Source organism: Phascolarctos cinereus, unplaced genomic scaffold (assembly GCF_003287225.1).
Source record: "Phascolarctos cinereus isolate Bilbo 61053 unplaced genomic scaffold, phaCin_HiC Scaffold_4;HRSCAF=312, whole genome shotgun sequence".
Lineage (NCBI taxonomy): Eukaryota > Metazoa > Chordata > Mammalia > Diprotodontia > Phascolarctidae > Phascolarctos > Phascolarctos cinereus.
The window spans coordinates 180,967,466-180,982,936 of NW_027555847.1; the positions used below are offsets into that span (position 1 = coordinate 180,967,466).

Consider the following 15,471-nt stretch of genomic DNA (forward strand, 5'->3'; position numbering starts at 1 on the left):
AGTGTACAGTTCCTAACTACGTTTGTGGAAAGAATAATCAAAAGTATAAACTGGTGATACCTAATTAATATTTTATTCTCATGGGTTAGACATTTAAGAATGATTAAAGGCACATTGAATTCAACTCAACAGATGTTTATTAAGTACCTACTGTGTGGAGACACTATGCTAGGCATTAGGGATACATATGTAAAAAGTGAAAAAAAACAATTTATGCCCTCCAGTAACATACATTTTACTTAACTGGTGTAGGGGTGATGGATAGAAAGATATACAAGTAAATAAATACAAAGTATATTTAAAATCTCAATCCTAGAAGAACTATGTTATGAAACATGCTACCCATCTACTGACAGAAGTAATGGATTCAAGTGCACAATACCACCAATATTTTTGGACATAGCCAATTCAATAAGTTGTTTTACTTGACAAAGCATACCTGTTTCAAGGGTTTTGTTTTTCTTTTTTCCAGTGGAGGGGAAGTGGAAGGGAAAGAATTTCTTTATGAATTGAAAAAGTAAACAAAAATTTTAAGAAGAAAAGGGATGTCAACTGTGTGATCCTGTGATTTTGGGGGAGTCACTTAATAACTTTCAGCCTCAATTTCTTCAACCATAAAATGGAGGTAACTGTTCCTACTTCAGAGGGTTGTTATGAGAATCAAGTAATTCTTACAACATATAAAGTGCTTCTTAAACCTTAAAGATCTAAAAAAAATTAACTTATTTTATTTTACCACTTTTTAGCTCATATTCATGGATGAGCAAGATACTACTGAGTATAGCAATGGCAGAACCAAACCTTAGAGTTTAGTCATGAATTTGGGAGTGCATTACTTGATCAATTAGTCATCCCTGTCTTCATATGCATAAGGTTTATAATCAAGTACTATAATTATTAATGTGCTTTCCTGAGATTCTTGAAACTAAAAATGAAGTACATTTAAAGAAAGACACTGAAAAGGAATAATCCAGGTTATTTTTTAATGAGAAGTTTAAAATGTAATTTAATCTGTACAGTAATAAATATCTGGATAAAACCTGTAGACTTAAACCAAACATTTGGATCTTTGGTAGGCTGTGGACAAAATAGCCAACCATTGGACTGAATTTTGCGGTGATTACTCACATGTTTATGAGAAGACATTAAAAAGCAGTGATATTGTTTCAGTTGGCATGGATATTTTAACAACTGCCAAATGGAGAGTCTGAGAAGTGTAATCATACATGTGTGTTTCTTTTCATGGTCGTGAGCTTCTTTCTATTCACAGTTTCTGCTATTGTGTGTTTAAAATTAAAATTGAGCCAGGAGAGAATGGTACAATAATGGCATTTTCATGGAAAAAAAATGTGAATTACACTATATTGAAAGCAATAAATTGTTCAGTTGTTTTTAGAGAATACTTTTCACTATCTAATATGCACAGTGAATGCTCCATTTTAAAAAGGCTTAAAGTTTTTATAGTACAACTTTTATTGGGAAAATGAATTATGACTGCTACATTTTTAGAGCCTTTTATTTCCATTTATAGCTATTTGATTTCATTGAACATTTGTGTAGTGCCTACTGTGTGCTTGGTACTGTCTACATGTGATGCCAGCTTATCTGTTTTATTCAGTTTGGAAGAGCCAGTTTAAGAACTGATGAAAGTGTTTTATGAAAAAATGTGAGCGTCGCATCTTGCAATTTGTTTTGATTAGTATTCCCCCCTGGATTCATATTGGACGGGTGCCATCCATCTTAGGTTGGAATTGGTTTCAGAAGTTGGGCTTCATTTTTTAAAATATGGGACACTCAAAATGGACCTGACTTTAAATTATTTTTGTCAGTGGCAACAGAACTTAAATTAATGTGAATATATGCAGGACTTAGAGTTTAAGGTATTGTGAAGAAATGGCATATGATGTGTCTAGACATTTGTAATGTGTACCCAGTCTGGGTTTCATTGTGCAAATAAAATATATATATATATATATATATATATATATATATATATATATATATATATATATATATATATATATATATATATATTAAGTGCATTTAATAAAACTTCTATGCCCTCAAAAATAGACATTTTAAAAATTGGCTACAGGATGAATACAAGGGCTGCATCTGCCCCCTTTAATCACTGTTACCATGTTTTTTGACTACTGTGTACATGGTAGCTCCGGGGTTTTCTACTTGTATGAAATGAAATGAAGGATTTGGCCTTTTTGTTTTATATTCTGGCAAAAAGCATGAAAATCTTTCTTTTTAAATGTGGTAAAAATTATGAAAGATTATAAATCATTTTTACCTTTAGTTTTCTTTTTATAAATTAGCCTTCATTGCAATATAGAGCTTCATTTCTATGTTACATGTTCAACCTGTATGATTTCACATATTATAATCAGATGATTGTCATCATTCTTTGACCCACTGCTGGAGCACTGACACATCGTATCATGTAAAGTTTAGACTTCTTGAGAACAGGAGCTATTTTTCATGTTTGTTCTTACATTTCCAGAACCAGGGACAGTGCTTAATAAATACTGTGTTGGATTCAGTTGAATTGCTCCACACATTACTAAGATCTGAGTAGGCAAATTAAAATAATAATAGTACTGACTAAATATGTTTTCTAAGAGGTGATTCAGTAGTTTAACCTGAGCTCGAGGTTACATTTGGGGGATAAGGAGGATTAAATATATTTTTAATACATTGAATACCAGGGTTTGAAATCTGGTTCTGGTTGCTTATTAGCTGTAAAACCATGGGCAAATCACTTAATTAACTACTCTATACCTCAGTTTCTTCATTTACAAAATATGAGCAATTAATATGTGGTTCACAAGATTCTTTTGGGACTAAAATGAGACTAAATGAATAAAAAAAATCTAATAGAAATTCATTTGTAACCATAAAGCACTATAGAGACATAAAACATGATCATTATATTAATAATGAGTTAATTTCTTGTTTTATTAGTTGATCATAAGTCAACAAGTGTTTGGGGGGGAAGTAATTTCTTTAAAGTCACTTGTTAAAGTATTTGGCTCAATTAAAATTGTAGAATTATAAAATAACATTTATCTCTTTACATCAAAATTAGTAGATTTTATACTATTTAGATGACTTGCCAGTTTATAGATTTTATTCACCAATTAAAATAAGCACACAAATATGACAAAATTAAATTTCTAAAGTATAAAATACCTAATTGATGGGGAACAGATAGATAAAGATTATACAAATATTATGATTTAAAGAGTTACAAGTCCCAGGAGGTCTAAGACAAACAAAAAACCTAATGTATGCCAAAATATTCACGGTAGCCTACATTGTGGTATCAAAGTACTGGAAACAAAGTGAAGGTCCATTGATTGGGGAATATCTAAAAATTCTTTTTGGCATAGGAATGTATTGAAATAATGCTGAGCAATAAGACATGATGAATATAAAGAATTCATAAAAATGTGGGGAAATATGTGTGAATTGGTGCTAATAGTCCTGGAGAATAATTAATGAAATGTTTCTCCTTCCTCCTGGTAGAGCAAGGGGAATACTAGGGGACAATATCGTGTATATTTTCAGATATGGTCATTGTATTGGATGTTTTTGCTTACTTGTCATTGACAAAAAAGGAGGAGAAGGGCAAAAGGGGGAGAAGTTCATAAAATGTCTTAAAATGTATACGATATGAAAGTAAAAAACATTTTAAATGGTATAAATTGGATCTTGTTGTATACCAAAAACAGAATAAATGTAATGTTGAATGAGTCTGTAAGATGTAATGGCAAGAATACTACTACTAGGTCCCAAAGACATTAAAAAAATAAAAAGGAAAAAGACCTATATACAAAACTCTGCATAGCAGCTCTTTTAGTGGTGGCAAAGAATTGGAAGTTGAGGGGATGTCCATCAATTGGGGAATGACTGAACAGGTTGTTGTGTGATTGTCATGGAATCATATTGTGCTATAAGAAATGATGACTAAGATGCTCTCAGAAAAACTTGGAAAGACTTGCATGAACTGATTCAAAGTAAAATGAGCAGAACCAGAACATTGTATACAGTAACAGCAATATTGTATGATGTTCAACTTTGAATGACTTAGCAATTCTCTCTAAGACAGTTCTCAAGGACTTGTGATGAAAAAATGTTATCCATCTCCAGAGAAAGAACCGATAGAGTCCGAATGCAGATCAAAGCGTACTTTTTCTTTACTTTCTTTATTTTTCTTTATTTTCTTTGCGTTTTTTTTTTACAACATGACTAACATGGAAATGTGTTTTGTGTCATTGTACATGTATAACTTGTATCAAATTGCTTGCCTTCTCAATGAGGGAGGTAGGAGAGGGAGGGAAGGAGAGAATTTGGGACTCAAAAAATTTTTTTTTAAAAAGTTGTAATGGAGTGGCAGCTAGGTGGCTAGAGCTCTGGGCCTTGGAGTCAGGAGGACTTGAGTTCAAATCCAGCCTCAGATATGTTACACTTGCTAGCCGTATGACTCTGGGAAAGTAACCGAATCCTGACTGCCTCACCAAAAGAAAAAAAAAAGATGTAATGGCAAGAAATTAAACTCAGCCACTGTCCTTTCTACCAAGAGGTTTCTCCTCCTTTTTTCCCCTCATGCTTTTATTTATGCTTTTTTTGTGTGTCACATATCTTTAATGGAAACAATCTTGACCAGAACTATTGTGCTTTCTATATACAATCATAAAATATGTTTTTCAAATTATATTAAATGTAGGAAAGAAACCATGGCATAGTGCAGGCCTGCACAACATATGGCCCGTGGGTGGCCCACCCAAGCAGCTCAGGGACAGTATGTTGTGCATGCCCATTTTACATCCTCTGCATTTTTTGCAGGCTACCCAAAATCCTTTCACAAGCCTCCCAAAAGCCTTTAATGAGGCACACGGCGCGCAGCACAGGCCAAATGTGATGTAAACGTGTCATAGCGGATAGAGAGCCAGTCTCAAAGCCAAGAAGACTTGGGTTCAAGTACCACATCTGACTCATACTGGTTTCATGTCAGTACTCTAGATCAGTAATGTCAAACTCAACTAAAAACAGGTGCCATTAAACTATGCATAAGGATCCCTGTAGTTGCATACTGACTTAGAAACTCGCATAATCAATTAATATTAAGCATCTACTATGTGCCCAACATTGTGCTAAATGCTGGGGATACAAAAATAGGCAAAAGACAGTCCCTGCCTGCAAGGAGTTTATAATCTAATGGGGGAGACAACATGCAAACAAATATACACAAAGCAAACTATATGCGTAACAACTAGGCATATTAACATCTGTGTTCTATATTTTTATTTATTTTTTAAATATTTTCCAATTTCGTTTTAATCTGATCTGGCCAATTTAGGCAACTGTTTGATGCCTCTGCTCTGTTCAGGTCAATTCTGACTTGCATTGGTAGAAGTGTCCTTTCCTGGGAGTTCCCTTTACCAATGAAATCACAAGTTCACTCTATATCCCTATTCCTAATAACTGTAATTTATTTCTTTCATGTCAGAAAAAAACAACTTGGTATTCAATATAACATTGAACAGACCAACTTCTAATTATGATATAAAACTATTTGGGGATTAAAAAAAGGAAGAAGGCAGTATTGACTACAAAAGGGCAATAATACTATTAGGTACAACACAAGACAGGTACCATGAAGTACAAATAATCAGATTATTTAAGAGACATTCTGTTGGACTGTGATATCATTAACTGATTATCTCAATACCTTGATCAAACTTTAGCTCTTTTAATGTTAAAATGAATATATAAAACTATAATCATCTAATTAGAAGTCTTGTCTGTCAGATTATATGTTAACAAATGATTTTTGTTTTAACAGGAGCTGCAAGGGAAAAATAAATACACTAATGATTAGGCTAACTGCCACTACCAGCTCCAGATGACTTGACACATACTTCTCAAAGGTATGCAAATTTGTCTGACATTTTCTTTTTGTTTATTTGTTTGTTTTAGGCAATTGGGGTTAAGTGACTTGCCCAGGGTAACACAGCTGGTAAGTGTCAAGTGTTTGGTCTGAGGACAGATTTGAACTCAGGCACTCCTGACTTCAGGGCTGGTGCTCTATCCACTCTGCCACCTAGCTGCCCCAACATTTTCTATAAACTCTAGAAGTCTCTTTATAAAGACAAGTTACTTTGGTTGAATATGTGATTTCATCAATGATAGTACCTTTCCTTGATACAGACGGTACCACTGCCAACTCTGCCCCATTGCATTTAGCTCTTGTCTCTTTTTTCTTAAGTTCTCTCTAAAGGATCCAAATCAATATTCTAATCCAATCATCAAATCTAAAATCATTTTAAGCTTTTTTCATTTTAAAGTATCTCAGAGGCACCATTTGGAGAGCCTATTATAAAGTAGAAAGATGTGCAAAACCTTTTTTTTGGAGGGGGGAGGTATGTCTAGTACAAAAGTTTCTACAGTGTAAATGCTCATTCATTTCTTAGCCCCTAACTTTTCACATACCCAATTTTTAAAAGAAGCAATCTTAGTTAGAAGAATGAAACCCAAGGGATACAGTATCTTAATAACAAAATTTTTCATTAGCTTAAAAGTCATAGTAATGTCTCAGTTGTACAAATGTCTGTCAGTACTTACTAGGTACAAGATATTAATGTGATTTGAAAGATTTGTTTCAACAGCCTCTTTTTGGAACTCTAATGACTCAAGGGTCAATCACTGCCTTTTCAGCATAGATTTACAAAACGGTCCCTTTCTTAATGGGAGTACTAAAGTTATACAGCACACATATGAAAGCAATATTTTAATCCCAGAAGAGACATTTGATGATTTTTCTTATCAAAGTGCTCAACTGAGCATAAGATCATAGGTTTAAAGCTAAAGGGGGACCAGAGCTCATTTAGCAAAATCCAAAATTTCTCAACTCAAACTTTTTGGTCTCAGAACTCTTTTACACTCCTAAAAATCATTGAAGATTCCAAAAAGCTTTTGTTTATGTGTATTTAATTCTTGATATTTTATCATCTTATATTTGGTTATTAAAAATGATCAATTTTTAAACATTTATTAATTCATTTAAAATTACGATAAACCCATTAAATGTTAGCATAAATAAAATTTTATTAAAATAACAGTATCACCCCAGTAGTGAGAAGAGTGGCATCATTTTACATGTTTTTTTCAAATCTCTTTATTATCTGCCTTAATAAAAGGCAGCCACAGTCCTACATCTCTTCTGTATTGAATTTATTATAATATATTGTTTCAGTTAAAGTATATAAAGAAAACCCAGCCTCACACAGATATATAGTTGGAAAAGAGAGGAGCATTTAAATGGCCAATGGTATCTTATGGTTTTGACCTCTCAGACCCCTCAAAGAATCTCAGGGACTCCCAGAGGTATTCCTACCATTCTTTGAGAATCACTGATCTAGCCCAATCCTATCATTTTTCCAATAAGGAAACTGAGATGCAGAGCAGTAAATTGACTTGTTCAAGGTTGCACAGGTGTTAAATGGCAGAATGAAGATTCCATCCCAGATCCTTTGATCATGAATCCAGTGTGCTTTCCACTGTGCCATGCTTCTTATAGAAAAAAAAAAAAGAAATGGTTTCATAATAATTTACTCTTTCATTCTCTTCACTGCCCCACTATGGAATCAGACATGAAGCATAAATTAATGAAAAATACCTCTGGACCTTTTCATAATTTGTCCTCATTCACATTGATAATCAACCTTCCATTAAACCTTAGCCACTTCTGATAAGATTCAGGTCCCCCTTTGGAATTTTATAGCTTAATAAGCTGCAAAGGCTTAGAAATGAAATCACAAAAGTGGAATCCTTTGGAACAGCTGTTGAGTATTTTTTTTCCTGAGATGTGAAATGTTCCTAGGTCTAAGAAGCTTTTTACATTAATTGGAACCATTATCCTTACCTCAAAGTGAAAGCATAAAATTGATCCCTGTGATTGAAATAAATATCACTTCAGGGGCCTTCTCATGAAAACTCAAGGTTTTTCATAGCAGTCAATCAGGTTTAGGACCGTGTAGGTCAGAAAGGTTAAAATGAACCATATACAGTAGTATTTTGCATTTAGCCCAGCAGTTCAGAAGCTATTCATTAGTTATTACTGACTGAAACAGTGTTTCTGATAAACTCTGGCAATCTCAATGTAAAGACTTGATATTTTGGTCAAGCTGTACTTCTGTTTGTGTGGATTCTTTCTCCCACAGTATATGATATAATCCCACCATGCCATAGTATTCTGATGAAGTTTTAGCATTGTTTCCCTACACGTTTCCTAGAGTATCTACCCTCAAACACTGGTAACCTCCCTCTTCTGCTAAATATGTTTGGTAGAGAACATATAAGCAAATCATTCTTCAAAATATGTTGCCCCATGTAACCAACATTTAATCTGATTGAATCGATTCTAAAGTCTATCGTGGTCTTTAAATGTGCCACATTTCCTCCAGACAGTAAATGTCACCTATATCTTTGAACTATTGCTATACTCCAGGGAAGATTTTGAGGTGGGTATTTTTGTCATCATTAAAGACCCTGTTCTATCCTTCTTAAAAAAAAAAAGTCATTTTTCTAGACACCAAAGAAATTATTAGTTGAAAAAATGAGTAATTACTAAGCAAGTAGCATTGCCCTAGGCACTTGGAAGTTATAGAATGTATGCTTTCATTTAGAAATTAATTCATATAAATACATTGAATGTATACAAATAAAATAGAAGAATTAAAATGCATATGAAGAACGTTTGCTTTTTTATTTGGAAGAGCATATAGGAAGAGTGATTTCATTCTGAGGAGAGAAAGAGGAAAAAGAGATCGGTTAATAGTGGTACATCTCTTTATTCTGTTTGGAAAGATCATAGTCAAATAAGTCTATATGTCAACCCAGAAGGAGCCTTTTGTGGTATGATGGGTGGAACACTGGACTTGGAGCCAAAAGACCTGATTTCTAATCCCACCTTTGTCATTTATTAACTGTGTAATGATGGGCAAGTCATTTAACCTTTCAGAGCCTCAGTTTCCTAATTAGTAAAACAGGGATAAAAGATTTAGACAACCCTTCTCACAAGTTGTTAAGAGGAAGTCTCATGTAAATGTGAGCCTTATTATTAAAGCCCTTGATAATTTACAAAACATTTTGCCCACATAACAACCTGTACAGCACACGAGAAAGGTATTATTATTCCTATTTTATAGATAAGGAAACTGAGGAACAGAAGTTATTTGATTTGCCAATGGTTACATTACCAGTCAGTGATGGAGATGGGATTCAACCCTACTTGATTCAGTTATGCCTCATTTTATTTGGGTACATATGAAGACTCAAAATTGAGTTTGCAGAAGTATAAACCACAAAAACTTGTCTTAATGTGTTTTAAACGCTTATAACGAAGTCAGAAGAGTTGTTGAACTTTGGCTCATGCAGAATGATTACAGAATATAGAATATAGTCATGCAAAATGACTATATAATGCTATATATATATAACTCTGCTGTGATAAAAATACGTGTATGTATACATTTTGCATATATGTATGTATGTATCATCACAACAGATGTTATATATTAATATACAATATATATGCATATATATTTCATGACAGTGGAAATTATATATAATTATATAATGTATATGCATATATATTTTTATCACAGCAGAAGGTCTGTTGCAAATCCTTTTTTTAATAAAAGAAATGGTTTTGTAGGGAGAAATATATTACAATAATAATAAACACTTTGGATTTATATGGCGTTTTTATTTCTAAGAATATGCAAGTTAAAATATTTGATTTTCTATTAATTAAGACTTACAAAAATAAAAAGCTTTGAAAGAGGGAGTAAGATTTTTCAGTATTTTCATATAATCTGATCCAGTTGTTTAGAATAAAAAATACTAACCAAAATGGACATTTTGGGTAAGAAAGCATAAACCACAATATTGTGCTTTATCTTACAAATCTAAATAGGAACATCTTCATGTTCTCTCTTAGATGTCTGCCACTGAAAATGGAGATGCGATATCAGGAAAACAAAATGAGGAAAAAACCTATAAGAAGGTAAATGTTCAGTTTATTTTCTCTTGGAATCGTCCCTGGGATAAAGAGTACCTTTATTTTCCTGATAGTCAGCATGTCATAATGGTTAGAGAGCTGGTGTCAAAGCCAACAAAGATCTGGCTTCCAGGTCCAGTTCTGATGTATACTGGCTGTGTGACCCAGGGCAAGTCACTTAACTTCTCAATGCTCTGAGTGACTCTCTAAAATTGTATCACAGAGAAGATCTAAACTGCATTGGTAGAGGGAGTTTAATCACCTTTACCTGGTCCAGTGAAATCCCAGGTACGACAGTCCCTTTCACTATTTCATTCCCAACATTATCCCAGCTTAACAGCAGAATAATTTAAAATTTTTTCATCTTCCAAAGCAGTTGTTAGTGTATATTTTTCTCCTCTAAAAGTACTCAAATCTCCTTAGTATTCATTCATTCAGTTTTTATTAAGTTCCTACTATTTCCACTTACTTCTAAGCACTGGCATAGATAAAAAGACAAATAACATCTAATCTTTAGTTGAAAAGTTACATGAGGATACACTATTTTGTTCTCCCAGTAGGAACCCCTTAGTCTACTACTTCTTGCATAAGAAACATAGAAAATGATGGTTTTTAGATCTTCTTTTGCCCTTCCCCTAACATTATGCCTTGACCATTATTCCACAAAATCATCCTTTCAGACTTAACCAAATTTATCTTTCCTTTCCACATCTACACTTTAGTAAACTCTTGACTCCTAGCAACAAAAGTATCTATATGCAAACATTATTGGGAAAAATAATTTCCCAAGAACTTCAGGTGTTAATGCTTTGTCATTATATATTGTCCATGTCATTTAGCTTTACAAAGGTTCCTAAGTGGCCACTCCAGTCCTTTCTCAGCAGATAGTATGTTCTGAGGGGAAGAGTATGGATGTGCGTGGGGGTGAAAAAGGAGATAAATTGCATTTTCCTAGCTAGATAACTTTTTTGTATATACTATGTGTCTATTATCCAAATACCATCCTATCCAAATTTGTCAAGATTCTTTGTCAGGGCATTGGTTACTTGGAGATGATTTTCTCAACCACAGAAATTCACAAAGACCATCTACTAATGCATGAAAAGGTTGTGATCCACATCAATGGAGGACTCACGGTGATGGAATTATAAGTATTTGAAATAATCAAATCTAGTGGAGGCCTGATCACATGAAGTTTAGAGAATGACAATATAGCCCTGATAGTTCCAGTTTGGTTTTTATGTGGGCAAGCACTCTCCTATCCATGTACATCTCATTCTAGCTTGCAGACAGCTACATCTGAAAAAGCAAGGAGGAATATTGTCACACCAACCAGAAGGACAGCAGAAGTATAAATTAAACATGGAGGAGAAAGCAATCAGGAATTTCATCTCACCATTTGTTATAAAATATGACACTTAGTCAAAGGAATTCACTCTATCATATTCCACTTCACCTCAAACCAAATGCCATCTAATTTATGTAAGACCCCTGTTAAAACTAGTCCAATTTGAGTCCCAAGTAGTGTTTTCTAATTTGCCAGCATATCATTAATTTGGGTGAGTTTAAAAATGCATGCCAACCAGTGAAAAATGAGGCAAACTGCTTAATTCTGACTGCTTCATTCTGACCACTTCTTGCATAAGAAATATAGGGAAACAAAAGAAACATAAAGTTGTTGAACTTAATTCTGACAGTGAATAACTAGTTAATGATGTGACAACAATAAGAGAAAGTGACTGTGCCTTCTTGGAATAAAGGAGCATAGAAAAGGAATGCTAGAATAGACTAAAAAGTGTCCTCTATCTTAGGAAGGTAAATATGAAAGAATTTGGAGAAAAGGTAGATATTATGAAGATGAATTTGACTTAGTAGATAGGTAGTTGTAGGAAAGAGAAGTTAGGTGATGCAGTGGATAGAGTGCCAGGCCTGGAGTCAGGAAGACTCATCTTCCTTAGTTCAAATCCAGACTCAGACACTTACTATTGCATGACCCTGGGCAAGTCACTTAATCCTGATTGCCTTGGTTTCCTCATATGTAAAATGAACTGGAGAAGGAAATGGCAAGCCACTCAAATCTTTGCCAAGAAAACCCCCAATGGGGTCACGAAAAGTAAGACAGGATTGAACAACAGCAACAAAGGTATAGAAAATTCTAGTAATCTACTTTTGAGTAATCTAAATAAAGTAGGAAAGGGGAGACAGCTTAAGAAATCAATGTGACTACACAGAGAGGTCTCTGATCAGCTCCATTTTATGACAGACAAATATACAAGATGAAAGGAAGTACACATAAATAAGGATGACCTCAAAAGTGTGGCATATACCTATAAGAATAATATCAGACTGAAACCCAAAATAGGCTAAGGCTTTCAGAAATGCCATAGAAAACTCAAAAGAGTTTCCTGAAGGCTCAAAGAAAGCAAGTTAAAGGTCAAATAGCAAAATCCATGTCAGTAGTTATGTGAGAAATCATGGAGAACAGACAAAGTTCTAGAAGAATAGATATGGACAAAGGTTATTCTAGTTGTCAAAAGGGGGAAACATTATTCGCTATTTAAATGAATGATCAGAATGAAGACATAGAAGAAACAATTTTCAAGTTTTGTGAATGACACAAAGCTAGAAGGGTTAGCTGATCATATGGATGACTGAATCAGTATTCGAAATATTCTTGACAGGTTGGAATGATAGGCCAGAATGAACAAGATGAAACATAACAGGGGTAAGCATAAAGTCTACATTTAGGATGAAAAAAAAATCAATCACACAAATGTAGGGTGGCTTGATGGTACTTCATCTGAGAAAGATCTAAAGGTTTTAATTAAATGTAAGTGCAATCTGAACCTAGAGTTTGCTATAGCTGTGATACAAGTTAACCCAGTCTTGGTCGGCATTCATAAAAACAGAATCTACATGTCAAGACAGTTAACAATTTTACTATATGTTGGGCCATATTTGAAGTACCACGTTCCATTATAGTCAGTCTAGACAAGCTTTTATTAAGCATTTTTTATGTGCCAGGCACTGTGCTAAGAATACAGAAAAAGGGAAAAAAATAGTCCCTTCTGTTAAACAACTCACATTTTCATCCTAACGGAAGTGATAATATGCATGTAACTATGAACATTCAAAATAATATAGAATGTAAATGGAAGGTAATTCTAGAAGGCTATATTTTATGGACAAATTACAAAGCTTCCAGGGAAGGGCACTTGGAATAGTAAGGGGGGAAGAAGTCATGTGATATGGGTAGCAATTGAAGAAAGTAATGATGATTAAGCTGTAGCAAAGAAAACTTTGGAGATAACACAATAGCCGTCTTCACATATCAGTAGGAGTAGTAGACATATTTCCTTCAGAGGACAGAAATTGGACACATGGGTGGGAATTAAAAGAAGCAGGTCAAAGCAGTGAGTTATCAATAGTTATTAGTGTTCAAACTAAGGCTGGATAATCATGTCGTAGAAAAGATTTCTCAATTAGGTGAAAATGTGGACTAACTGGAACATTCCAATACCAACTTGCATAATGGGTCCACAAACAAATACATATTTAATGAAAGATATTTTAATTAATTTGGTTATTGGTTCTACTTGGTCACGTATGAGATAATATCATAAATAAGATTTTTATTGATGTGTTGTACATCACCTACATTTCGCCCTGCTTCCCCTCCCCTTTTTAAAAAATTCTTAAATAGGTAATTAGCATATAGGGCAGCTAGGTGGCACAGTGGATAGAGTGCCGATCCTGGAGTCAGGGAGATTCATCTTTGTGAGTTCAAATCTGACTTTGGATACTTACTACCTGTGTGACCCTGGACAAGTCATTTAACTTTGTCTCAATTTCCTCATCCGTAAGATGAGCTGGAGAAGGAAATGGCAAACCACTCCAGCATCTTTGCCAAGAAAACCCCACAAGGGGTCATAGAGAGTTGGACATGACTGAAAAATGACAGAACAACAACAAAAAATTATCATACGTCTTAAGACTATGGGAGATGCTATTGCAAAGACACAAGATTATATGCATACACACACACGCATATATATGTCTTGCTATTAAAGGCATTCACATTCTAGCTGGGGAGAGAAAACAAACAGTAGCAGAGCAGGACAATTCTCATGGGAACACACAGTAAATGCAAGAGGAATTCGGAAAAAGTATCAGAGTATAGTCACTAGATGTGATGAGCACCCTACTTCTGTTTCTTTCCTTCTGCAGCCTCTCCACCTCCATATTTTGTTGGCCCAATCTGACTGCTAGACAAGGGAGATAAAAGGTGAAAGGACTGATGGTCAGGCAGTTCAGGAACAAATCAGTCTTGCTACTTGCCCGTCCCATTCTGCCCCATAGCCTGTTTGTAGAAACTAGGGTTTTACCTCATCTATTGTCTCCTAGCCCTATACTTAATACCCCATCCCAATAATTGGGTCCTGAATTGATTCCTCTATTCCTCAAACTTTATCTTAGAAACCAAGTTCCTTGTGATCATTACTAGCTGATAATCACTAATTGTATGAACCTAGGGAAGTCACCTAACCTGCTTTGTGCCTCAAGTTTCCTTATCTCTAAAATGGGGATAATAATAGCTCCTGCCTCATGGGGTTGTTGTGAGGATCAAACGAAATAATATATGTAAAATAAATCACAAACCTTAAAGCACTGTGTAAATGTTAACTATTATCATTATCTTCAGGCTTCTGAGAACCTGGCGGCATGATATGAATAATAATAATAGCTTGCATTTATACAGCCTGCTTTAGTGTTTACAAAGCTTTATACCTCTCATCTTGTTTGATCCTATTGAAGTGGGTAGTGCAAATATTAATATCCTCATTTTAAAGATTAGAAAACTGAGGCTCAGACAGATTAAATGTGACTTACCCAACACCCTGACTCTGCCATTTATGAGACTGCATGAACTCATGCCTGAGCCTTATCTTCCTTATTTATAAAGTGAGAAGGTTGGATTATGAAACACCTTCCTGTTCTTCCATTGTAAGATTGATTCAATTCTTTATTAAGTGATGGGGCTGGGATTCAAATTTATATCTTTTGACTCCTGATTCCTTTCGGTATATTGCATCACCTCTCTGCATGACCTAGGTATGATGTCTATCCCACCTACCTGTTTCCCAGACCTAGAAGATGCTCAGTGCCTCTCTATATCTCCACTTGATGCTATCCATACTTCCTCCTGTCCTGCCACAAAGGGTCTGTCTTCTGGCCCCTCATAATCGAACCAATTGCACTGCCTATTCAGCTCCATTTAATGTCTCTAAGGAAGATATTTGTTTTTATTGACTAAACAGTCCCATGACTGTCTTCACTTCTGTATATAGTACCAGTAGCACCCAAAAGAATGACTTCTTGTTTTTAAGGAAATATTTAGC

General features: G+C 34.5%; 1 protein-coding gene across 2 annotated transcripts in view; it reads left to right on the forward strand.

The window, feature by feature from the left end:
• Nucleotides 1–15,471, forward strand: part of PIP5K1B (phosphatidylinositol-4-phosphate 5-kinase type 1 beta) — a 334,132-nt gene that overhangs the window by 119,066 nt on the left and 199,595 nt on the right. For both annotated transcript variants that reach the window (XM_078152809.1, XM_021001802.2), the window contains exons 2-3: nt 5,855–5,939; nt 10,013–10,078. In XM_078152809.1, the coding sequence (XP_078008935.1) occupies nt 10,013–10,078 (66 nt within the window). In that variant the 5' untranslated portion in view covers nt 5,855–5,939. The remainder of the gene's footprint in view (nt 1–5,854; nt 5,940–10,012; nt 10,079–15,471) is intronic.